This window comes from Amphiprion ocellaris, chromosome 15, assembly GCF_022539595.1.
Source record: "Amphiprion ocellaris isolate individual 3 ecotype Okinawa chromosome 15, ASM2253959v1, whole genome shotgun sequence".
NCBI lineage: Eukaryota > Metazoa > Chordata > Actinopteri > Pomacentridae > Amphiprion > Amphiprion ocellaris.
In genome coordinates, this window is record NC_072780.1 from 5,435,199 (window position 1) to 5,459,435 (window position 24,237).

A 24,237-nucleotide genomic window follows, 5' to 3' on the forward strand; every position below is an offset into this window, starting at 1 on the left:
GACAGGACGCTATTTTTTATCCTGCTTTTTCTATTTGTCTGCCTCTTCATTATCACTGATGGGTGCACATCTAAAGAGGTTTCTACTTTAAAAAAAAGGTGCAAAAGAGAACAGATGAGAGAATTATGTATTTGTGGGTGTTGAATCAGTAGGAATATCTAATGAAAAAATATTTTTCTAAGGCAGTACCAAAAAGGTGAATTTTATTGCATTATATTCTGTTATTTTTTGGATTGTCACCAACACCTGATGCTTTAATTTCGTGTTTTATTTTACATAAATAGACATTTTCACCTTAAATTGCTGGATAAAAATTAGACCAAGCGTTTTAATGTAAAATGTTGACAAAAATTACATAAAAATTAGTTGTTTTTATTCTTTTATCATTATATTATTTTCTAATATTTGTGCAAATTTCTATTTTTGTCATTTTCTGTGCAATATTTTACCAAAAGCAATCTAAATGAAGATATTTACAGAATCACCAGGCCTCTTCTTTCTTACAGTACTAAAGTCTACCTCTGACCAAACCAACTTTAGTTCATTACAAATTTCTCTTGGTTCCACATGAGGTTTGTCTAAGTCCGTTTTTTCTTTTTAAATTTCTCTGGCCACATTTTTAAACATTTGATGCACAAAATGGGTCAAAAGTGACCCAAATCCAATGTAAAATTGGTATCTCCTGACCCACGCTGCGCATCAAAGGGTTAAATAAATCATCAAGTGTCTTCTGTATGCTGGAGAAGCTGTGGCACAATTGGAGACCATGCTGGCATATTTTGGGACCGATATTACATTGTTACGCCAATATTGAGCCAATATTATCAGCGGGCCGATATTATCGGACATCCCTACCCTCCACCAATGAAGAAAGAGAATAAAGAAAGCGTATTCAATGGAAAAAATAGCAGCAAAACTCCATTTTAAACTAGGTTCCTTTCTGAATTTACGAATCTATGGGCTCCTGTTATTGCTTACTTTAACTTGAATTGATTTTACATGTTTTCGTTTGAATTGTAAGTGGAGATGTAATGATATTTGGGTCTGGATTGTGTATTTTTACATGTTTCATAACCCCTGTACTGTACTTTGTACTCCAGTGATCATTTAGGGTAATTTCAGGGCTATTTCAACTTAATTCATTAAAAACACAGCGAATGGTAAGAACAGTGGCAAAAGCAAAGCGAGCTTTGATCAAATTTTTATTGAACATAAATAAAAACAAAAAAAAATTGGAGGTAAAAAAATATTTAACAGGTTTAGAAATTCTTCATACAACTATGTACAGACGAGGATCCATAGTGAGCCGATGAAGTAACAAAGATCTGCGTGTCAGATTTAAGTATTAGTCCTACAAAATAAAAGTCCACCAACTAAAGTCTGCATCCAGGAGCTGGGTGTGGTTGCACAACGAGCACAAAGAAAGAAAAAAAAAAAGGCGGCCACCTATTCCTGTAATAATGGTCATTGTTTAATAGTACTGATGTTCTTTGTTTTGATGAAACAGAACAATGACAACAAGAGAAAGCGAATTTTCTCCAAATGCGTATTCAAATTTAATCTTTCTTCACCAAGCCTTTGAGGTAGTACACCTGTGAGAGACAAAACGTGGGTGCAAAACAGTGAGAAAAACAAAAAAAAACAGATTAACTTAGGATCAGTACTTGGCAACAGCTTCACTTCTGTTAGTCGGCCTTCACATACAAATAGAAAGTTAAAAGCTCAAACAGATTTATTCCCATCAGTTTGTTGAATATACACATTTATTGTTCAAATATACAAAAAGATTCAGAAGGGATTGTGCAGAGAAAGATCACTATATTCGCGTTTGATCCCTGCACCGAGGAAATGCTCCCTCATCTGCCTTAAAACACACAAACAGCACGAAATAACAAAAGAAGAACAGACTGGAATAGTGGGATAAAAGCATTCAGATCACAGCGTCTCTGCCATCGCAAATAAAAACCAGAACTGACTGGAGGAAGAAGAAGAAAAGAAGTCTGGGCGACTCTATTAAAACTACCTTTTGGGATAAACTGTCACCAGCACCTATAATATTGGGAGTCCCTGCTCGCATGAGTTGTAATGTCCAGAGTGACGTTAGAACGTAGCTGCATTATGTTTGTTTGTTCTGAAATAAGAAACTGTGTCCTGTCTGCTGCGACGCCGGTGCTGCCAGAGGAGGTCGTGTCAAAGTAAGGTGCTGAACAAATCCTCTGCGACCTTGTATTTACACAGACACTGCAGCCACCAGCATAGTAAGAACTGCAATCAGGATATTTCAGTTCAGCTGCCGTCTGGCCCTGGTTCCAGCAGAGGCCACTGGCAACAAAGTCAACGCTGTAAAACTGAGAGATTGAGGAGGATGAGATGCTAAAACAGTACACAAGTTGTAAAGAAAAGAAAAAAAAGACGAACTAGACTCCATCCTGACCTTTGACATATGGCTCTTATCTGGTTTCTGTGGCTGCCAACAGCAGTTCGGAGGACAGAAACAAACTATTCCTGCCCTCAAATAGTCCATAAAGTAAACTTCCAACATTGCGGAGACTCTTCTGAGTCCCTCCTTCTGGTGGCTCCGTTACAATAGTCGCCTTCAGAGTTCCATCTGCCCCTTGAATGGCTTTTTGTTGCGGTGTTCTTCATGCTGATGATGCTAATTCAGGAAGCGACGACAGCGTCTGGCGCCGCAGTTGCAGTGCAGCTTGTTGCTCTCGTCCTCGATGGGGAACTTGTAGTCGTAGGTGAGCTCCTCGCCCCGGTAGATCTTCCTCAGGGCGAAGATGACGATGTGCTTGCGGCCGTCCACGTTGATGACGCGGGAGTAGCAGTTGGGCTCGCACGAGTGGTTGATGAAGCGGGCTGCGTTGCCCTGCATCGTAGCGTCCACCACGTCAAAGTCGTCAATGCGGAACATGTAGCATCCGATGCCCTGATGGACAGCGACAGAAAATTAAAGTTATTCATTATTTAGAGCAATTACAAGTCCTCCTGAAGCCTTGATTATACTCCCTTGTGGACACACCAGGCACATAGTTGTTTTAATACTACTGTCTATTTGGAGAAGTCCATTCATGTCATACACAGTAGATCAGTATCTACCTACCTACCTACCTACCTACCTACCTACCTACCTACCTACCTACCTACCTACCTACCTACCTACCTACCTACCTACCTACCTACCTACCTACCTACCTACCTACCTACCTACCTACCTATCTATCTATCTATCTATCTATCTATCTATCTATCTATCTATCTATCTATCTATCCGTCCATCCGTCCCTCTGTCTGTCTATCTATCTTAAAAAACAGGAGCAGTGTTTAGTGTAATATTTAGTCCTGGGCATTTGTTCAGGCCTTTTCTCCTTCAGTTGTTTTCTCAACAAATGAGTAGAATCTTTAAAGTCTGTAGCTGTCTTCCTTGATAGTAAATTTGAATTTTGTAAATAGCAGGCTATGCCATTCCTGCACTGTACTTGTATTTTTATTAGTATTTTTGTGATAGTTCCGTGTCTCTTTGTGGTCATTTTGTGTCTCTCTGGTTGTTTTGTGTCTTTTTGTGGTCATTTTGTATCTCTTTGGGGTTGTTGTGTGTCTCTTTGTGGTTGTTTTGTGTCTCTTTGTGGTTGTTTTGTGCCTCTTTGTAGTCATTTTGTGTCTCTTTGTGGTTGTTTTGTGCCTCTTTGTGGTTGCTTTGTGCCTTTGTGGTTGTTTTGTGCCTCTTTGTGGTCGTTTTTTGTCTCTTTGTGGTCGTTTTGTGTCTTCTACTATTATTATTTTGTGTCTTACAGCAAATAACCATTTTATTTTTGCTGCTGCTTCATATAAAATCTATCAAGTGGCAAAAAACTAAGTGGCTGTTATTGAGAAGCAGTTCCAGGCAACATAAAAGGCAGCTTTCCACTGTAGGATCTCAGGTAAGTGATCTTCAATCTGCCGTCTATAAGTTTTAATGGTTTGGCGTCAGACCCAGAGGAGTTTTTCACTCAAAGGTTGGAGCCAACCCAAAATAGTCCACAAGTTCATGCAGTGGAAAATGGCCTAAAGAATTTATCACAAATTCATCTATAAAACAAGATCAGGTGGAGTAAATATCATAGGAAGAAAAGCAACAAGAGGAAGCAGCTTCACAAATGGCGACTGCTATTTATTCACACAACAGATAAAAGAGTAATTATTGACCGATTTCTTTATTAAAAGTGCGTCAGATACACCAGCAGCTTTTTCTGTTGTGTTGCTGATAAAACAGGAGCTCACATCAGTTTAACAAGAAATGTTTTGCTTCTATGGGAACAAACATGCAAAACAATGAGGTACAAACTCTAGCTTTCATTGTAACAGTGTAACTGTGTGCATTAGATTTACTAACCTTGCCGTCATAATATTTCTCCCTCTTATCCGTCAGGACAGAGCGGATGACTGTGCCGGCGTACTCAATCACCATCTCACCAGCATCAATGTTCCTCTTGCAGAAAAGTCCACGGCCATGAATTGAAGATCTGTGAAGATTGGAGAGCAGAAAACTTATTAAATTCACTTATTTTAGACGTTAATGATGTCACTGCTTGTCTAGTCATTTATTGTCGTCATTACCTGTAAACTCCGACTGCTTCTTTAGAGATTTTTTCCAGGTGTCTGAACCTCATTGCCATGGGAAGCTCACTGCTGGTGGCTCGCCTGGCAAAGAGGGACACAGTGTTGTCAACATGGACGTTGTATCTGCTAAACTACTTCCTTTTAACACATTTAGACATGCACAGCGTAAGTATCAACAAGAAGGGGCACAAATGTAATCAACTAACCTTGAAGATTTCAGTGGGAATTCATCCTCTTCCTCATCAAAGGGGCCGATTATGTCTGGGAGCTCTCTGTGCTGCGACGCCAGGAAGTTGAACATATCAAAAGTTGCTTTCCTAATTAAAGAAGCACAAATGGGAAAAAACTGTGAATTTGCAGTGAATCTCAAGAGGCAGAATGAAAAGAAAGCAAATGACATGCTTTAAGTGAACTAATTAATGCTCAGAAGTTTTTAAAAGCAAAAACTACTGTAATAAAATGTAAATTGACTTGTCCGTACCTCGTGTAGACTTCAGCTCGAGCGCAGCCGCTCGGGTTGAGGGGAAGCTCTTCCTCAATGTCATCACAGCAGTGGAAACGGAAGCGGTGGTGTTTGCAGTTGGCGGCACCCTGCAGCTGCTCCAGCAGGAAGATGACGGCATCGTGGACGACGCCGAGCACCCGCGGCCCGCTCATCCCACCCAGAGGCAGCTGCTTCAGGTGGAAGCCCGCTCGAGCTTCAAGGACGCCGTCAATCACTGCGCGCCAGGCAACTGAGGGAACGAAGAGACCAGACAGTGGTGAAGGACTAAAAAGATGTTTGTCTTTCTTAAAATGTAGTCAGGTGGTTTCACTGGCAATAAACCAGTTTATATGTGATTAAACATGACATCAAACACTAGAAACACCAACAGGATGCAAACAAGAAGTAAAAAAACGGCTCTTACCTTCGATGCTGTTAGCTTTAACACTAAAGCCATCATCGCTGGTGATTTCAAAGCGCAGGTGGGGCTGGTTCATGTACGTCCTCTTTCTGTATTTATGTGCCGGTGCATCTTCCTCTGAGCTGAAACCTGCACAAACAAATGAGTGCATAAAAGCAAGAAACTGAAGCGTCTGAAAATGTTTCTGTAAGAACAAAAAAAAAAGATTGTGTGATTGTTTCCTCATTTACAGACATCAAATTGCTGTTTAAAAAGTTGCCGCTGTATTTACAGCTACTTGAGAATGGAGGTGGGGGACATTTCCGATTCGTAGATGCATCACGACTCGGACATGGATGAATCTGAATCGATTCACAAACATCCAAATTTCGATTATTCAAATCTGTTAACCCCTTGAGGCCTGAATTTATTTACAATTAAATAAAAAAAAAATTTGTGTGTGTTTTTGCTTTCTAGCTGATGCTAAAATAAGTGAAGATTGTTAATTTATCTACTACTCATAGATATATAATAATAATAATAATGATAACAGATATATAATAACTAGGTCCCACTCCGACAGGTCCTACGAAAAACCAGTGCTTGTAAAAGGTTCCGAGGTACATATTGAATATGCACAAAATTGGCATTGAGGGAACGGATACGCTATCTATGCTGCAGTCTGAATGAAAGTGGTATGTTGCAAATTCGCGACAATAGGTGTCAAGGGGTTAATTAAAGTAATACAGAAGGTTCTAAATAATGTGGAATTAAGAAGTGCAGTATGCATCATCTCCGGGACACTTTGGGATGCGCACCTGGAGCGGACACACCGACACGTGCACAGAGGAAAACAACCCTCCACCCACCTTGCCGTGAGATCCGAACTGCTCCTTCTAATTTAAAAGCAGATGTGTGGAAACACTTCGGCTTCTACAAATGTCGAGCCATGCTATATGTAAGCTGTGTTGCGCTAAAATAAAATACTTTGTGCAACACAACAAACACGAAAAGCCATACAACTTGATTCCACCTGACAGAGGAGTCGGGGAGACGGCAGACTGTTGTTGCCGCGGTTACTAGTGGCACTACCGACCAGAGAACAATCAAGGAAGCAATTAGAAAGCTGCCGTCACAAGTGATGAATGCTTATGGAGTAAGACAAAAAGAAATGTGTTGTGACAAAGTGCATAAATATACATAAATTAAAGACGCATCAATAATCGTTTTACTATCAAATTGTAGCCCCTGAATACTAATCATTATCGAATCATGAGGTGCCCAAAGATTCCCACCCCTAACTGAGATCCACATTAATAGACATTAAATGTTTAAATACAAACCTGAATAAGGGCCCCACTCAGAGAGGTCTCCATGGCGAGCGCTGACCCACATGTGAGTTTTACCCTGAACACGACTGTTGAGTTGTGCTGATGTAGGCGGACTGACAACCTCAGGACGCCTAAAAATAAAAGACAAACAAACGGGTGGATTTATAATCAATAAATGTGATCATTATTATACTTCTATGGATACAGTAATGTACACAATTTTGGTCACTGTTAATTGTAAGGACAGGAAAAATCAATGCTCACAAGCTACTAAAAATACAGTGATAGCAAAATGATATAATTATGTGACATTGCTCTGTATCACACGTCTGTGAAAACCAAGTGCACATTTATCTATTCTATCTTTAATCATAGTCTTTCTATCTTTGTTTTACACTTGTTAGCACTTATTAGCTTTATATATTAGTCTACTTACAAGAGCATCTGTAATAGATCTGTTAATTACCCTCTGAACCCCCAGCAGTTTCTGGCTGTTCTTTTCTTTGCTATAACTTTCAAACTCACAGGTGAGTTTTTAAAATGAGGGGATCACACGGCCAGAATGTCTCAAGGGATTCAAGTTTAAGTGTAATGAGTTTTTTCCTAACAATGAACATTAAATTTGAAAAAAAATCACATACAAGAAATGATCAGTTGAAACTGAAATCAGTATCTGTATTGTTAAAATTCTCAAAAAAGACAGAATAATATCGAATTTTAAAGATCAGGCACTGCACATCCTTAACTCACGGGTGTGTTCAAATTGAGCACACTTTCAGTGACATGATCAACGGGTACTGGGTCAATATATAATTGAGGGACTTTTGAAGTCCATGGGATATATCTTGCATACATTTTTATTAAAAGTAAAAAACCCAATGTTTTTTATGTTCATTATGATCATGTCTTTACAAATTCCATAATTATTTATTATGGAAACAATCACTTATTAATAAAAATGACTGGATATCACTAAACTGTCAACTAAATAACTGTCCTAATTGAATGACAACCACCTTCTAATTAGCTAAATACTAAAATGAGTTTAACCAAAAGACTCCAAGGCTTTCTGAGTTATTTAATATAAAGTAGTGTGTGAGTCAAGTGTGGATTTATGGCATGTCAACAGGTTTACTATAATATCTTTATAAATAACTTTGTTTCAATTTTACTCAATTATATATATAATATTTAGAAGAATCTTTGTGTAAAAATGCCATGTGGTGTTTGGTTATAGGCGGCCATGTTGATTTTCAGCCTGAAAACAGCAAAAATGTCAACTATGATACAAAAAGTCCTGCAATTATATATTGACACAAGCAATAACAACATAAATAATATCTCATGTATTATCTGAGATAATTAATAAGAAGATAAGTCCCTGAACTAAATCTTTCGCCAAGGAATCATCAGCTTTGAAGGATGTTTAAAAAGAGACCTTAGACCTTAAATCCATACAGCCTGACACTCAGAATTTCTCTCTTACCTTGAAAGCACAATAATAAAGTCCTATACAAGGCTACCTTTAGAATGAACTAACCTGGAAGGCGTAGGAGGAGGTGGAGCGGTGATTCTCAGCGGCTGCGGCTCAGAAAGGTTCTCCTGGTCCAAATCAAGAACGTCTTTTATTGACGGAGCCTTCATCCTCACACCACTTGACCTATTAAAAGACATCGAGGCATTACATTTTATATTATGGCATATTTTTGCAGCTCTCTCAAAGGTCTGCAAGCTGCTGCAAGGTTAATGCATTGATTGCTGTTACCTTGGGCAAACAATGTCACACAAAATGCCGTTAAAATATATTTTCTCAAGGCTGAAAATTCTGCAGGCGCAGACGACAATAGAAGTATTTTCTATATCTATAGAACGTCACATTATGTGTCTTGGTGGTCGATAAAAAATAATTACTTCTAGCTCTTTTCAGAATTTATCTCGTGCAGTCATCAGAATATTTTACTAAATCTAGTCTTCATATGCTAGCATTTTGGATGGGTGGATGGATAGATGGATGGATAGATGGATGGATGGATGGATGGATGGATGGATGGATGGATAGATGGATGGATAGATGGATAGATATTTTATTTATCCCGAGGGCAATTCTAAGTATTCAGCAGCTTACATACAACAACAAAACGACAAAACAGGCAGGTTAGCAACATTAAAGGTTAGTATATAATCTTAAAAAACTTGCTGCACAATATCATAAACAAAATACTTCTAATTTTAAAATCTATAGAAATACCAATTGTATTAAAAGTCAATAAACAATATTTACACCTTTCAAGGCACCGTGATTTTGACATGTAGTACGAAAACAGTTGTCATAAACTACATAAGCTGCACATTATCATCTTTTATGTTACAATAAAAAAACAGAAGTCTTCATACCTGGTGTCGAGTTCCTCCTGCTCACTTGATGGATCCTTTAAAAAGTCCATCTTGGATTTCTTCCTGGACGGCCGCTCAGACACTGATGATACTCTCTTGACTCTCACTTGGTGGCGTGATGAAGCCTGTGTTTGTTCATTGCTGGCAGATTCTGAACATCCGGCTGATGACTGATCGGAGTCTTCTGCTTCTGGAACCTGGGATGGTCTTCGATGTGTGCCTTTTGGCCGCTGAGTGTTACCGAGAATGATCGGGGCAGTCCTTCCTGTGTCGCGGTGAGTAGCCATCGCTCTCTCAATAATAGCCTGAGCCGTGGGTTCGTCAGTGATGGAGAAATTTGCTTCAGGTACAGTTTGTGCACTGAGAGAAGCTGTGGGAGCTGGAGCGCTGCTGCTTTTCTTAGACACCACTCTGACGATGATTTTTTTCTCAGTTGTCGTGTGGTTGACGGCAGGAGAGACGTTTGCGGCAGAAGGGTTAGAGCGAGGCTTAATTATGACACGAGGAACAGAGTGATGCAGAGCATTACCGCTGTGGAGAATCTTAGCAATCTGGCTGATTTTATTGTAGGTAGGTGAGTTTGTATTGAGTGACTGGTAAGTGTTGGATCTCGGGTCTTTGATCAGAATCTGACCTTGACGGTTGACGAGAAGGACCTGAGGGGAGGGAGTCTGGGTCTGGGGTGAACCAGCCTGATTCTGAGTCGCCACCTGCTGCTGACCTCCAGGCTTAGAGCTGTCCAAGCGGATAGCAATTGTTCTGCCCCGTGTAGCACCCGGCTGTATAGGTAAAGCGTTTAAACCATTGATCACGATGGGAGATGTGACTGGACGTGGGACCGCACAATAAGTGGCAGCAGCAGGGCTAATAGGCACACTATTTACACTCCGTACAGGTCGAGGGGGTAAAGGTAGTTTGAGTTTCGGCTGCTGTGGAAAAACAGAAGGTTTTGGCAACAAACGCTTGAGGTTTGATGTAGGATTTTTTTTCTTCACTATGATGGTTTTCATCTGTGTGTTAGGAGATCTTTTGGTTTTAGGCTCTGGAGAGTAATCGGGATCAGTCAAATCATCTTTAAATTCTTCAACGGAATCAGTTGATGAGCTGCTGTCATCTTTGTCATCAACTGCACTTTTGTTTGGGTGCACGACTGAGCTATCTTCAGTAGAAACTAAATGGCCCGTCGCTGAATCCAAAAACACTTCATTTTGAGTAGCTAGTGTTTCAGACGTCTCCAGGACCTCCTCCTCCTGAACTGGCAGGTCAGAGTTGGCATAACCTGATTCAAGATAAACAGATGGTGAAAAACTTTCCTGAAACTCTGGTTCAGTTGCTTCTTCATCAGCTTTTGGTTTTTGCACGTTGTAAATCGACTCCAGCCTCTTGAGAGCAACTGTTAGCTGTTTAGTAGGTGTGCTATGATTGGTGTGCATTTTAGCTTCTTCATCATCCGTGTCCTGAGCTTGATCATCAACCGCCTCGCTTTCATCGCTCTCTGACCCGCCGTCTGCTCCGTCTAACTGTGAGATCGACTGCACTGAAGGAAGCTGACCCGATGAGTCCGAGCCGCTCGCTGCGTCACAAACTACTGTGCGTGAAAATTTAAAGTAACGCCTGGAGTCTTCATCTTCATAGTCATTCTGCTGATTATGTTCCTGCATCTCCACATCCTGCACGACGCCTTCCACCTCTCCTCTACTGCCTTGTGCTCCGCAGTGAAGAGTCACATTCTCAGTGAGCAGAGACTCGTCAAAGTCAAGCTTAGCATTCAGCATGGAGGCTACAGCCACCTCCGTGTCCGTGTCAAACACAGTGTACGGCAGCTCCTGGGCCATCAGGTGGGCTACGTCCTCCTCCAGGTTATCAGGGGCGAGCGAGATCCCGTTCGTTGTGGCCACAGCTGCATCCTCTGCCTCAGACGATGCCAGGAAGTCTTGGGGAACCTCTGCAGAAATCGGAGTGGTGATTCTGAAGTTGTGCCTCCCTTTGGGGGAGTGAGTGATGGCTCCTTGCCGAGGGGACAGTCCTGCGGAAATGCTGGAGTTGGATCTAGGAGGAGAGCTCCAGACCGGAGATAATGAGTTTTGCCGTGAGAGAGGAGGTGAAGCTGATCCTAAGTTTGATGATCTTGGAGGGGAGCCGAAGAGAGCACATCTGGAATGGATGGTGCCACCAGAGCGGAGGGTCATTGATACAGATGGGTCGCTCTCTGTTGGCGAGGAACTGCAGCGGCTCCTCGATGAGAGTCTGCGAGGCCGACGAGTGTCCTCCAGGTCCCTCAGTGTCAGGATGTGATGTGATTTGGGAGGAGCAGACCCTGACAGCATCAAATAAGAGAGTGGAACAAAGGGAACAATGTAAATATCAGAGTTTCACTTTGAAAATACAGCAAGACATGCTGAATTTGCACCTAAAGCACACCTAAACTATCCAAACAGGTGGGAAATTGACTTGAAACGTAGCTATAATAATGACCCAGTTTTCTCTAAAATTCTGCCTACCTGGAGATGGCAGAGGTCGAGATGATCCTCCTGCTGGTTTTCTGGTTTGTGTGTAACCAGGACTTTTAGATCCAGGCATATTGTGCGTTTTGGAGTTGGGTGACGGGGTAGTGGACTTAATTGGGCTGGATGAGGAGCTCAAACGATCTGGTGACTCCATATCTGGCAAAGAAATACAATGAGCTCAACCACAGGATAACTGGTCACATATATAACCCAAAAGCTCTCTGATTCTGGCCTACTTCCTGTATCTTCCTATGTAAAATGGATAAATGTGCTATTTGTAGTGGTAAACCTAAACTCTGTAGTTCCTCTCTGCCTTACTTAAGCTTCTTTCAGCAGCTTAAGGTGTTTTGTAACTGCTGTTTTGTAACTTTAACTGCTCTCATCAAGGTTGTTTCCATACAGGAGCGACCTTTAAGATCCTGCTCACCTCTGCGGTGGTTGGGACTGTGGACGATGGTGTGGTTCTCTTCTTGGTCCCACCTGGGGTCTTGTTCCTCGCCAGGGAGAGGTGTGCTCACTTCTGTCACCTTACAGGTGTACTTGCAGCGCCTGCGAGGGTCTACGGTGCTCCAGTACAACCGAGAACATCTAGAGAATAAAGGGAAAAAAGATATGAAAAATGGAAAAATGCAAGCTCTGACACTTGTTAATGAACACAGTGACTTAAAGAGAGAATCAAAACAAAGTAGCATAATGATGTTAGAGTTCTCTAATATATCACAGCTAATGTCTTCCAATTTAGGTGGTTTTTTCAGACACAAGATGAAGATTTTAATAAAAGCTACTATGCATATGAATTAAAAATACAGTCAAATTATGAGAACAAACACAAGCTACAGTTGTCCACAACCTATCCACCTTAATGAATTCTTATTTTATTATTTTTTGTTTATTTGAGAGACTATCTATTTTGATGTTTTTGTTTTGTAAATTTTACAGAGGTTGCAGCAAGATGCACAGACTTTTTTTTAGAGAGAGAGACAGAACCATAGTCTGTTCATGGTGTTAAATAAATGAAGAAACATGCCGTTTATTTATGTACTGTTACACTCCTAATTTACACATTTTAAATGTTTGAGTAAACATGAAAAATTTGGAGCATTTCTACAAATGGTGGTACAAAAACCAATTTAAAAAAGCGTGATATTTGTGTTTGAAGTTAACCAGAATTACCTAAATGTGGCTGTGGAGTATAATGACGATGACTACTTACTGATAGCCAATAGGATACAGCATCCTCCCATTTGACGACAGCTCGGACAAGACACCAAGTTTCTGAATCTGCAGAGAGCCTGGAACAATAACGAAAGAAAATAGATCAGCATACTGAGGTATAGAGCAGTAGCATTTCATTCCTTTTTGGAGAGACATATCCTGAGCCAAGTCGCCCAAACCAACAGTAGACAACAGCCAGATATTCTTACCTATGGTCATGTTTATGGATTCTGGCTCAAGGCCTGTAAGGAACTTTCTTCTGAGATTGATACCCTCGAAATCTACATATACCCGCCGAGGGACTTCAAACCCCTTCCCAGACACGATCTGGAAGGTATTGCAAACAATCAGTGCAATGTACAAAAACCTGTAGGTGTGATGTGTGAAAATCTTGGATTTATAACGATTATAAAATTGAAAATTTAATGACAAGCTCATCTACACACCTTTGTACTGACAAGATCCCTGTGTCTGTAGCAGTAAACTTTCCTGTCCTGCTGGAACACACAGTTCTGGGCTCGAGCACACATGAAGTGGAAATTACTCTGACAGGTGGCAAGACAGCAGCCCACCGTAGCTCCTGACTGCCCACAACGATCGCAACGCTGGAGGAAGAAGAACAAACACAGTGAATATTAACTTAGAATTTGATCAAAATGCTCCTCACACAAAATCCTCCATGATGACCATTTAATCTATGCATTGATAAGTCTTACCAGGTGGCGCCCCCTTGAGACAGCACTGTGCACTTGCAGAAGAGCACTATTCTCCTCATACACCTCTGCAGACCACAGGCAGCAGTTAATATGGGACCACTCATTCTGGCCCAAGTACAGGAGTCGCCCTGCTTCCTGTCAGGACAAAAATACAACCATTGCTTAACAGACTTTAGATAGTGACCCTTTTATTTACTGTGGATGATGGCAGGCGAGGATATACATACAATATATCCTGATTCTGTAGTCATGTATTAGATGGTTTTAATGTAAAATGCATTGAGCCGATCGGCAACAACTCAATGACTAGTTTGCTACAATTTTGTTTAAGAGACCTTGGACTGCAGAAAATTGTGATAGGCATTTTTAATTAATTTCAGGCGTATTTCAATAGAAACAACACATTAAATAACTAGCACTATCTATTAGCTGCAGCCTTCACAACAAAAAACAAAGTAGAGCAGCTATACTCACACTGGGGGCGGAGTCTCCGTATTGTTGGCACAAGGCACACTGCCTCAGGTCTTCATTCCTGGTTGACTCTGGTGGATCAAATGAACATATATATTTTAAAAAGGAGAAAGCAAAATTAGAAAAATAGTACATTTGTTTTCCAAATGAGAAACTGCACAAATGTGATCTTTCTGTACAATAAATGATCCGTAGTCCAGAGATTCAGACTAAACCACATTCCTGAGCTTCACATGATGCAGAACAGGCTACAATAAGTTTCCATACCATTTGAATACAGAGGGAGGCTGTGCGATGCGCCAGGCTGCTGTGCAATGAATGAGGGCAGCAGAGGCTCAGTTTTCCCCATCTGTGGGCCCCTGCACTCCTTGGCCTGGTATGTCCTCTCCAGCCACTGTGCATAACTGTGCTCCTTAGATGGTGGGAGAACCGCCTCAGGGAGCATGCCGCTAAAGAGTAGAGGATATGAACCGAGACATCTGAGACACTTGTCCATCTACTACAGTATCCTGAGTGACACCGCTATACACAGGACAGTAACCTAAAGCTTAAACTACAAATCTCTATTATACATGCAGAGGGAATAATAGTTGAACGAATAATGTTTAGTTACGTCTACGTACCTCGGGAATTCTTCAGAGAATGAGTTCCATTTTTTTAGATGGTGTGCAGGAAACCAACTGAAAACTTGCCTCATCACCTGTTACAAATGCAAAACTCAAGTAAGATCAAACATAATAGGACAATGTTGCAGTCTTTTAACAATTCATCAATAGGCTCCACATTCCAGCCTGTCTAACCAGAGGTAGTGACCATGAAAACACAACCAAGAGTTTTTTCCAGTGGAAAACAGTGATGGTGTGGGTTTCTAAAAATAACCAGCATGTGAGAATGAGGAGAGGGAAGCTCACGTTGTCATAGTATGTTCTGGAGTGAATGGTCGGCCTCTGATTCTCAGGGAGAAACTCTTCTTCCTTCAGTCGTTGCCTCATCACAAATGTGATATCCGCATGAAAGGTTTTCTGAGGGAGCGATAAGAAAAAACAAAAGCTTCAGTCAGGAGCATCTCACAGGAGTGGATTTCAGGAAAAAAAACTGTTTAAAAGCAGTATGTGTGCAGACAACTGACTTCACTGCTATTCTCATTTGCTTCTAACAGTGAGCTAAGAAACATGTTGCTTTCTACTTTCTTTTTATTACTGACTGCTTTTGTACTGATTGTTGTCATGTGCTGGATCCAATAATTAGCAGGTGAATAAAAACAATATACTCACTATTGTGGTGTAACTGCCCCTTTTAAATTTCTTCTCCACGGCTTGCAGATCACAGACTGGTTGCAGTTTTTTGGAAAACTGTGTAGTGCCTGTTTGCTGACACTGAAAGACAATAAAATATTAAGAGAACTAATTTAGTCATACATCTGAATTAAACACATCTGTAGAGGAGACAGAAGCTTAACAGGACAAACACTTTCATTTAATTTGTTTCTGTACATTATTTCTCAGAGTCCCGCAGGTAGCTCTTACCGCTTTGCAGATAATGAGGTGCCGAGTGCTGCTGGAGGAGAGGAGGTCGGTGAGCACCTCCTCCAGTCCGGTCATCAATCTGCTCTGCAGCTCCTCCTTCAAGCTGCTGCGCTCAGTTCGGCGCTGACTGCAGGTCGAACAGGTGAAATCCATTTTGTCAAGCTGACTTGACAGGAGCCCAAAAAGCTCCTCTGTAACAACAACACGAACAAAATGAGGTTTGTTTCTGAATCAAAAGTTAAACGTAATCTTAATTTTTTTAATATATCGGGTACAATTCTTTATGTCACAAGGACATATAGTCTGTTTGGTATAACATGCCGAGATAAAAGCAATGCATGAAATTAGTTTACATTATTATTTATTCAGATTATTATTATATAAATTAGAACTGTATGCTTACTTTTTGTAAACCTGTAATTAAAATAATGTCCTCTTAATTCGTAATTTTTTAAATAGCCATACAGATGCTTCATTGTGTAAACGACTTCATTCTTTCATATAAATAATCAAACTGTTCCACAAACTGTAACTTTCTATAGAAAACATTAAATCTTACAAAACACTACACCTAACAACGAGGCAGCAGGAATATAATATTGGCTGTAATTAACCTCTTCACTCACCTGAAAGTCCTTCACAGCTGTAATGAATCCAGTGGCTGCACTTCAAACACCGAATCATCTGTGAAGGTTGGCTGCTGTCTTCATAACACTTCTGGCAGACGGTGCAGAAATTACCTGATGCGAATAAAGGCATACATCAGTCATCCATTTCTGGTGCATCATACTTGAGCTATAAGCATATATGTCCGGGTCATTCTTTTCGGCAACACTGACTTGTTTAGTATTCAGTATTAACTAATCACTGAGCCTAGAGCAACTACTGGTGTCTCACCTTTGTTGCGGAGACAAGTGCATTCGGGACAGAGATCCTGCTCGTGGTTCCAGGCCAAGTCCAGCGTCTTTCCAGGAGTCACACCGCAACTTTTACACCGAATGCATGTCATGCACACCTGCACAATGTCAAGAAAAAACAATATTACATCTATGATGTACAGTGTAATAGGTCTTGACACTTATCCTCCTATGTATACTACAATTCATTTTAGATAAGATGAGCCTTTATTAATCCCCCTGTGGGGAAATTTACAGTGTTATAGCAGAAAAGGTAGTGCAAATTTTAAGGAAATTAAGTACAAAATAAATATTGAATTTAAACCAAGATATACTTAAGAAATAACATTCTTTCACATGCCAGTGTTATTGCACAGATTCTTACATAAATGGAAATATTGACCTAAGTATTAATATTGCACAGGTTATCTTTATTGCTGCAGCAATCGATTGGAATTCCCTCCAAAAGTCTCTGAAACTGTCATCTCTTCCATCACTTTACACGTTTAAGCAGAAGCTACAGCAGACCCTCGCTGACCGCTGCACATGCTGACTGTTGTCACTGAATCGCTAGCATTATTTAGACTGTTTTTAATTTCTGTTTAAACACTTGTGAGTCCTTTGTTGTATATGTACTGTTTATTTGTTGTATTTCTTTCTGCTGGGGCCTCTTGCCAGGTCATCACTGTAAATGAGAAACTGTTCTCAACTGATCTTAACTGGTAAAATAAAGAATTAAATAAAATTGCACAAATTTTTATGTAAAGTAGAAAAATGCCAATGTAGCACATGTTCTACATACATATGTTCAATCATTCACAGGCAGGAAAAAACTGTATTTTCTCTCAATATTCCAAAGACAATGCCAGTAAATTTGTGTGTACGCTTATTACCCAGGGCATGCTGCAGTTCAGAGGCTTTGGGTATGTTGGTCCCAAGCAGGAAGGGTGGTAAGAGGTCTGGCATCGCCTGCACTGCAACACAGGCTATGGATAAAAAACAACAAATTATGTGTTAATTGGTGAGGTCACTATTTAACTGTCCCATTTTTAAAAATTCAAATATATAACAAAAAAGCAAATAAACTTAACAGAATAATATGCTCTTAATGTCCAGTGTACAAAATCATGTACATTGTATCATGTGACATTGCATTTAAAGGATTGAGTTAATATAAACAAATTAAACATAGATTTCCACAGATATGCTCCATTAAACAATTACTACAGGCAAAAACAACTCCAAAAGAATGAATTGCCAAAGTGCACAAATCACATGAAATTAAATAAAAATCTTTCTGTTATTCAGATTCTTTGCATGGTTGTATCTGTAGATTTTTTTTAGTTCTACATCCTAAGTGACATTAAGCCGCATACCTTCGTGCTTTTGCTTCTACGACCACAAACGTTACAGAACTTGCAGCGCCTGCAACACCAGTTCTCCTTGTTCTCCTCCAGGGGGCGCTCCTCGGGTGAGAGGCAGAAATTGTGGAAGGGCTCACAGCAGATCTGGCAGAATATCATCTGATGGACACAAGCAAGCCAAAAACACATCCAGGTCATTCATTTAGGCATTGTAAGACCCACTGAGGGTCCTAATTACACTTATAAATTTAGGTTTACACTTAATATCTTGCCAGAAAATTCAGGCTTTCTTACCTCATGTCTTCCTTTACTTGCACAGAGCAGACAGACGGGCTGTGGCGTGGTTGGAACAGAAGTGAGAACACTGAGGCCGCCCATCAGCCATACGTTCTGGACAGCACAGTCCTCCTGGTAGACACAGCACAAACAAACCATTAAGAAATTGATCACGCTTTTTCTTAGGGTGCTAAATTACTTCTTTGACCAGTAATGGCAAGAAAATAAGCAGCTTCTTGGTTACAAAAAATGCTGCCTTCACATCTTGTAATACTAAACAATCCTACTCCAGTCTCCTGCCGGACACTGTCAATTTATACAGCCTGACAAAATATGTTGTATTTTTAGCTTACAAAATTGTGTTATTCAATAATAATAAAGCTAGTCTGGACTGTGCAGTCAGTCATAAACAGCACAGAGCCTTCAGCTTCTGGTAAGGGCAGTCAACTGTCAATCAAACCCCCCAGATGTAACTGCTGTGCTCAATTAAACAGTAGAACTTTAGTTTTAACTGCACTAACTCAGATCTGCTACTAAAATGAGACGCATATTTATGTTGCAATTATTTTAGAGCTGTACAGGAATCTTTTTTTTTATTAAAATGACTGTAGCCAGCAGATGTTTGTTTTTTTTTTTTTGCACTAAAGATTGAATTCTCCTCTTTCTAATGGTCTGATTGCAAAATGAAGTTTAGACTGTGTTAAAATCTACGCGAAAATTACCCAACTTCTTACTGGATTCAGTACCACAGTGAACATTTCCCTAATGTGTATCCTTGAGCTCTCCATCAAATCCACTACATGTTCATCATTTTGCACTCAAAAAAAACAGTAGGTAACTTAGTAACACAGGGCTTGATAAGAAACAAGTGAACATGCGTGTCTCCCTGTGTCACTGTTGTCTAAAATCTCTGGTTATTTCAAACTAAAACTGCGTTTTAGAGGTCCCAAAACACTGGAGTCATGTGAACACTGGGTGTAAATTTAGCAGAAATTTTATTCTATTTTTAAAAATCAAAATATATTAATGTGAATGTAGCTAAGCAACTTTTGTCTTACATAATACCGGTCCGGAAAAGTAGCTTACAGTCAGTTTGACACAGCGGATACTAGTACAGACTTACCTTAAAGTCTACACGGATCTTGTACTTGTTCTGCAACAGGCCCTTTTGGGGAAATCCATTAGTTAAACCCGTCAGGGTGTTCACTGATGCACACTCTGCCAGATTCTGGGAACGAAGGACATAGTGTAGGTCAGTTGTTGGACAGTTTTGCGGCACTGTCTCTTTTACTGAAGAATCCTTCTTGTCCTCCTCAGGTGGCTCCTCTCGTCTGTCCTCCTGCTTCTCCTCTTGGTTGTCATCCTGTAACTCTCTGCCTGGCTTGACAGTCTCAGGAATCCCTGGCACAACTGTGTGCAAAGCCTTATCTGTGCTATCTCTGTTTGTCTCCGTCAAAACATCTGGGTGCTGCACCTCAGACTCTGGTTGTTCCTGAAAACACAACTGTGATGAACTGTCTGTCAGGGCTGAGTGCAGTAAGGACTGTGGATGTTGCTGAGATGATGGAGGAGATGACGATGATGATGGTGATGGTACAGGTTTGTGCAAATGCAAGGGCGTCACAGACTGAGGCAAACGATGCAAATGCAACAGCAGAGATTTCTGTGGAGAGTCTGTTATTGGATGAGGTGAAAGTGGAGAAGAGGGATGCATTTCAGGCTGAGACAAATTTGGAGGACAGTTTATTTGGGATGACTGTGAAATAGCGGGTCGTGTTACAAGCTGGGTCAACAGTGGATGTGAGTCTGAAATATCCACAGACTGGGACGACAGAGCAGACTGCAGGATAAAGTCAGGCAGGCGGTATAAGTGTATTTGTAGCTGCTGCTGCAGCTTCGGCATTGGGCTCCTGGATGGCCTGGGTTCAGGGAAAGTTTCTCGGGGCTCCATCTCCTCTGTGCTCTCCTGTGCCTGCGGAGGAGGGAACTGCCTAAGCCAACCAGCAAGACAGGTTCCAAAGTGACACCAACAGTAGTGACATGCAGAGACGGCGACCGGCAGCAACCAAAGTGACAGAAAAAAGGAGGAGGACTACAACTTTCAGAGTAATGTGTTAGCCAGAAATAGGAACTAATTAAAAGATAAAGAGGAATTTAGCAAATGCATTCAGGAGCAGCAGAGATACACGCATAGAAATGTGACTGGGTGGTGATGGAAACGCTAGAGAAGCACTCAGCCCAACACACAGCTCAACAACTTATTTAGAAATCCAACTGCTACAAACTGAACACTAACCGAGACTGTGTGAAAATTTGTTAAACACCACCGCTAACAAATCTGGTGTGTGGACAGTTCATCCAAAGAGCCAGGCTGATCAGTAGCATGACCAAATTTACATGTTCAAATCACCACACTGTAAGATTTGAAAAGACACTGCACCTGCTGTGTTGCAGTTAGAAAACACAAAGAAAGAGTTCATATCAAGAGCCACAATGACATAATTGTGCAGAGCAGCAATGGTTACACACTCCTATTGTAACCTCTCCAATGCTGCCAGTCACAAAGCGTTTTTCACTGCATCTATGTGTACATACACTCTTGGTAAAACCAACACTACAAATTTGCAAACCAACAAATACAGATTGAGATAAAGCCAACATTTAGTCTTGCAGTGGTTATTAGGAATTATAAAGAGGATTCAAGCAATGCAGATTTCAATTTCTTTTTCTTATAGACAATTCTTTCAAGTAGGGGTAGAAATATTATCAGGTCTGATATGCAGCATTTAATGAGTATCTTTCTTGTTTTTAAAACTGATTCCAGATAAAAAAATTAATTCATTCAAAAATGAACTACTTGGGGTCTGATGAAGATCTGTGGTCAACACTGTCACCAATCTGATGGGTTACACATCATAAGTAATAGCCTGTCGACACTGAAGTATAAATGTTGAGAAGTTCCCTTTTAATTAAACCTAAGTAGAAGACAAATAAGCAAAGAAATTTCAGTGAAGTTTTGTAAATGCTTGCCAGTTACAGCCTTGAAAAATATATTTGTCAACCTATATTTTCAAAAAAGAAGAACGAGATTTGACAATTGATAAAAAGTCTGTTGTAAAAAGTACCAGTTTGCTTGATTAGTTTAGAGCTGAAAAAGTCAAATGCCAGCTAGAATAAGCAGAAGCAAAGAGTCACAGCCAACAGTCATACATGATAGCTTGTGTAACAACAAAGCAAACGGCTTTTTAACATTGAATTCAAAAGCGTGAGGAAGCAATGCTGGTTTTTACTATGCAGTGACCAAATAGATTTACTACTAAACAGGCTCCTATCTTTACCATGCAGTACAAAATTAAGAATCGTCTCCTCCTTAATAAACCTGAGAACAGAATTTCCTTTAAATTACATACTAATCTAAATGAACAGACCTACATTTTGGGAGAAGAAACTCTTTTACCACTCTACCACCTGAAAACACGCTACAAAGTACGTGTTTTTTTTTCTGCTGATTTCAGTCAGTTCCTGGAGTCTTGACATCACCATGAAGTTGTAAAGTAATCAGCAGAGACTCCAGGAAGTAAAACACATAATAACATGACACAGTTTTGTCCATCTAATTAAAATATGAAGATATACATCTCAAAACCAATATTCTACCACGAGAACACAAAACAAACTGGCCAAAAGCACAGACGCCAAAACAAGACACTGCCTAAAACAGAGACTCAAGTATATCATGCTGCCACAAGGAATAAAGAGCATGCTATAATGTACTATCAATGCATATTAATTCATCTGTAATGTACTAAACAGGTAAGTACATGCAGAGAATTTAGTATGAAGCTTAAAGTCAGAAACAGAATATTAGTGAGGCTGAATTTGAAAGATGGTATTAGAATTATTTAATATTTCAACACAAATGCAGACCTGGGCAAAGTATTATTTGGAAATAATTGTTGATGTTATTTAAACTGTGATTTGACTGTCAACTATTTTGTTATGTTCAACTGACAATTCTGTTCGATGGTTTTGCACTATTTGAAAATTTGAAAACACCACCTGTCCAGAAATTTAGCAGACAACTAATACAAGCAAAAAATCTTTTTCCAATAAATACCATTTGACCCAGGCTTGAATAGGTGGTATATTTGATGCGAGAAGGAAAACCTGCTCGGTGCTTTTACCTTGTACGGTCTTGGTCTGCTTCCAGCTCCTCTGGAGAATGGTCGACGATTCTTCACCGCCTCAGTCGGTGTGTCGTCTGGCAGTGATCCACCATCCTGAGCAGCAACATCTCCAAAATAACATACACAAAGTTAAGACACAATTCTGACTCTGCTAGTCAGTTTGAAACAAAAATATTCTTACAAAGTGTTTGGTTGAATGAAAAATGTGGACAGATTCACAAACACTGAGCTTGTAAAATATTTTCATCCCTAATCTGGCAATGATTAAAGTTTATGTTACTCATTCTGAGGATTACTATACAAACAACAGTTCAGGCTATTTTGCAAAGGGTGAATCCGCATTTTCAAACTGTTTTTTTTGGCTCATTACCTGTGGCGGCCGATTTTCCTGATGCTGATTGTGAATTTATTGAATCTGCGACAGTACAACATGTTACAGGGACCTTTACAATCTCCAGCACATGACAGTCGGCTGATCTATTACTTCTGGTACTGGTTAATGTTGAAACATTCAGTGTAAAAACACCAATTTGCTAAGCAACATTACGGTTACAAATAAGACTTGCAATCATGTTCAGATACATAATAATAAGTCTACATGATGAACTGTTTTCTCCCCAAACCAGTGGACAACTCAGCATAGTTAATTCAGCTTAAAATGGCGGGGAAAACCCTTCAGTTTATCTTCTTTTTTGGCTTTTTAAGAGGCTTTCCAATATTTCAGTTTAGTCTCAGCAGATAAAATCCAGTCCTTTAGCTAAGAAAATGGCATTGGAACTATTGGCTGCTTAATTTGTCTTAGCATCTGTTATCTGCTCTTAAGGAATATTAAAGTTAACGTGATTTGTGATCTGCCTGTTGGTAATTTAATATATAAAACATCTATGATAGATCAACAGAACGCTGCAATTGATGATGCTTCAAGCAAACTATCTGCAAAAATACAGTGACCTCTGAGTCACAAAAACAAAGCTTCAGTTACCTTGGTTGCCAGCAGCAGCTACATTTGGCTTGACTGTTGATTTATCTGCCTTGTCTTCCTGTTGTTGTTCTTCCTCCTCCTCCTCCTCCTCCTCAGATTCAGATTTAAGTAGGCTGCTGTAAGAGCGCGGTATGATGTTACGCAGGGACTGTTTCCTGACTCCAAGCGCCATCGAGGACGATCCTTCGCCTCCGTACTTCCAGTTCGTATCATCGCTGCTTGACATGGAGCCTGACAAGCGCCTCCCCTGGGCTGAGAAAAGGAAGGCTTCTGATTAATTATGTATACAAACTGCATATACAGATGTACTGCCTTTATTCTTTTTAATTAAGCAAATGAATTAGTACAAACTCACAGAAATAAATATTCATTCAGGGACAAAAATGAGAACGGCAGCCTGTGTAATTAGAGACATACCTTTGAACGGCCTGAAAATACGCTCGAGCTTCGCTTTTTCAATCCGCTCACACCTTCTATATCTAGGGGAAGAGGAAATGGCAAAATTTAATTATCCGTTCAAGGTAAAGTTCATGTGTACACCATCTATAAATGTGTTTAACTGTAAGAGTCGACTTGCCTTCATTAACGGGATTGTTTAAAATGTGTTACTGGAAAGAAATGAAAAGTATTTTCATGTTTCATGTACAAAAGTTCTTCAACTAAAAGGTAAGCAGTATTTTAAGCACCAATTAAACATTTCAGGATGTGACAGCACTACAAAACTTACCTTTTTGAGTCCCAAATTGAAATGATTTTCCCCAAACACACTAGCTGGATGATTTGTATGGCTTGTCTTCAAAGCACACAGCTGAATTTATGCTTATTTTCATTTTAGTGGAGCATTAAATGACTTTGTGGCAAACATGAATGTATGCCTAACATTAGT

The 24,237-nt window shown here is 40.1% G+C and overlaps 1 protein-coding gene across 2 annotated transcripts in view; it reads right to left on the minus strand.

Moving 5' to 3' along the window:
* Nucleotides 1-1,185: 1,185 nt before the first annotated feature.
* Nucleotides 1,186-24,237, minus strand: part of kmt2ba (lysine (K)-specific methyltransferase 2Ba) — a 34,407-nt gene continuing 11,355 nt past the window's right edge. The window contains exons 7-36 of one of the 2 annotated variants that reach the window (XM_023274503.3): nucleotides 23,769-23,830; nucleotides 23,352-23,603; nucleotides 22,367-22,476; nucleotides 19,306-20,154; nucleotides 18,201-18,314; nucleotides 17,919-18,065; nucleotides 17,436-17,528; nucleotides 16,544-16,661; nucleotides 16,273-16,386; nucleotides 15,647-15,837; nucleotides 15,395-15,496; nucleotides 15,032-15,142; nucleotides 14,744-14,820; nucleotides 14,388-14,569; nucleotides 14,124-14,191; nucleotides 13,650-13,784; nucleotides 13,380-13,538; nucleotides 13,143-13,260; nucleotides 12,932-13,010; nucleotides 12,146-12,306; nucleotides 11,713-11,874; nucleotides 9,212-11,528; nucleotides 8,358-8,477; nucleotides 6,830-6,948; nucleotides 5,511-5,636; nucleotides 5,084-5,336; nucleotides 4,809-4,919; nucleotides 4,600-4,683; nucleotides 4,376-4,505; nucleotides 1,186-2,932 (exon numbers count right to left, since the gene is read on the minus strand). In XM_023274503.3, coding sequence (XP_023130271.2) covers nucleotides 2,657-2,932; nucleotides 4,376-4,505; nucleotides 4,600-4,683; nucleotides 4,809-4,919; nucleotides 5,084-5,336; nucleotides 5,511-5,636; nucleotides 6,830-6,948; nucleotides 8,358-8,477; nucleotides 9,212-11,528; nucleotides 11,713-11,874; nucleotides 12,146-12,306; nucleotides 12,932-13,010; nucleotides 13,143-13,260; nucleotides 13,380-13,538; nucleotides 13,650-13,784; nucleotides 14,124-14,191; nucleotides 14,388-14,569; nucleotides 14,744-14,820; nucleotides 15,032-15,142; nucleotides 15,395-15,496; nucleotides 15,647-15,837; nucleotides 16,273-16,386; nucleotides 16,544-16,661; nucleotides 17,436-17,528; nucleotides 17,919-18,065; nucleotides 18,201-18,314; nucleotides 19,306-20,154; nucleotides 22,367-22,476; nucleotides 23,352-23,603; nucleotides 23,769-23,830 — 6,940 coding nt within the window. In that variant the 3' untranslated portion in view covers nucleotides 1,186-2,656. The remainder of the gene's footprint in view (nucleotides 2,933-4,375; nucleotides 4,506-4,599; nucleotides 4,684-4,808; nucleotides 4,920-5,083; nucleotides 5,337-5,510; nucleotides 5,637-6,829; nucleotides 6,949-8,357; nucleotides 8,478-9,211; nucleotides 11,529-11,712; nucleotides 11,875-12,145; nucleotides 12,307-12,931; nucleotides 13,011-13,142; nucleotides 13,261-13,379; nucleotides 13,539-13,649; nucleotides 13,785-14,123; nucleotides 14,192-14,387; nucleotides 14,570-14,743; nucleotides 14,821-15,031; nucleotides 15,143-15,394; nucleotides 15,497-15,646; nucleotides 15,838-16,272; nucleotides 16,387-16,543; nucleotides 16,662-17,435; nucleotides 17,529-17,918; nucleotides 18,066-18,200; nucleotides 18,315-19,305; nucleotides 20,155-22,366; nucleotides 22,477-23,351; nucleotides 23,604-23,768; nucleotides 23,831-24,237) is intronic. The other variant, XM_023274512.3, reaches the window with a different exon arrangement.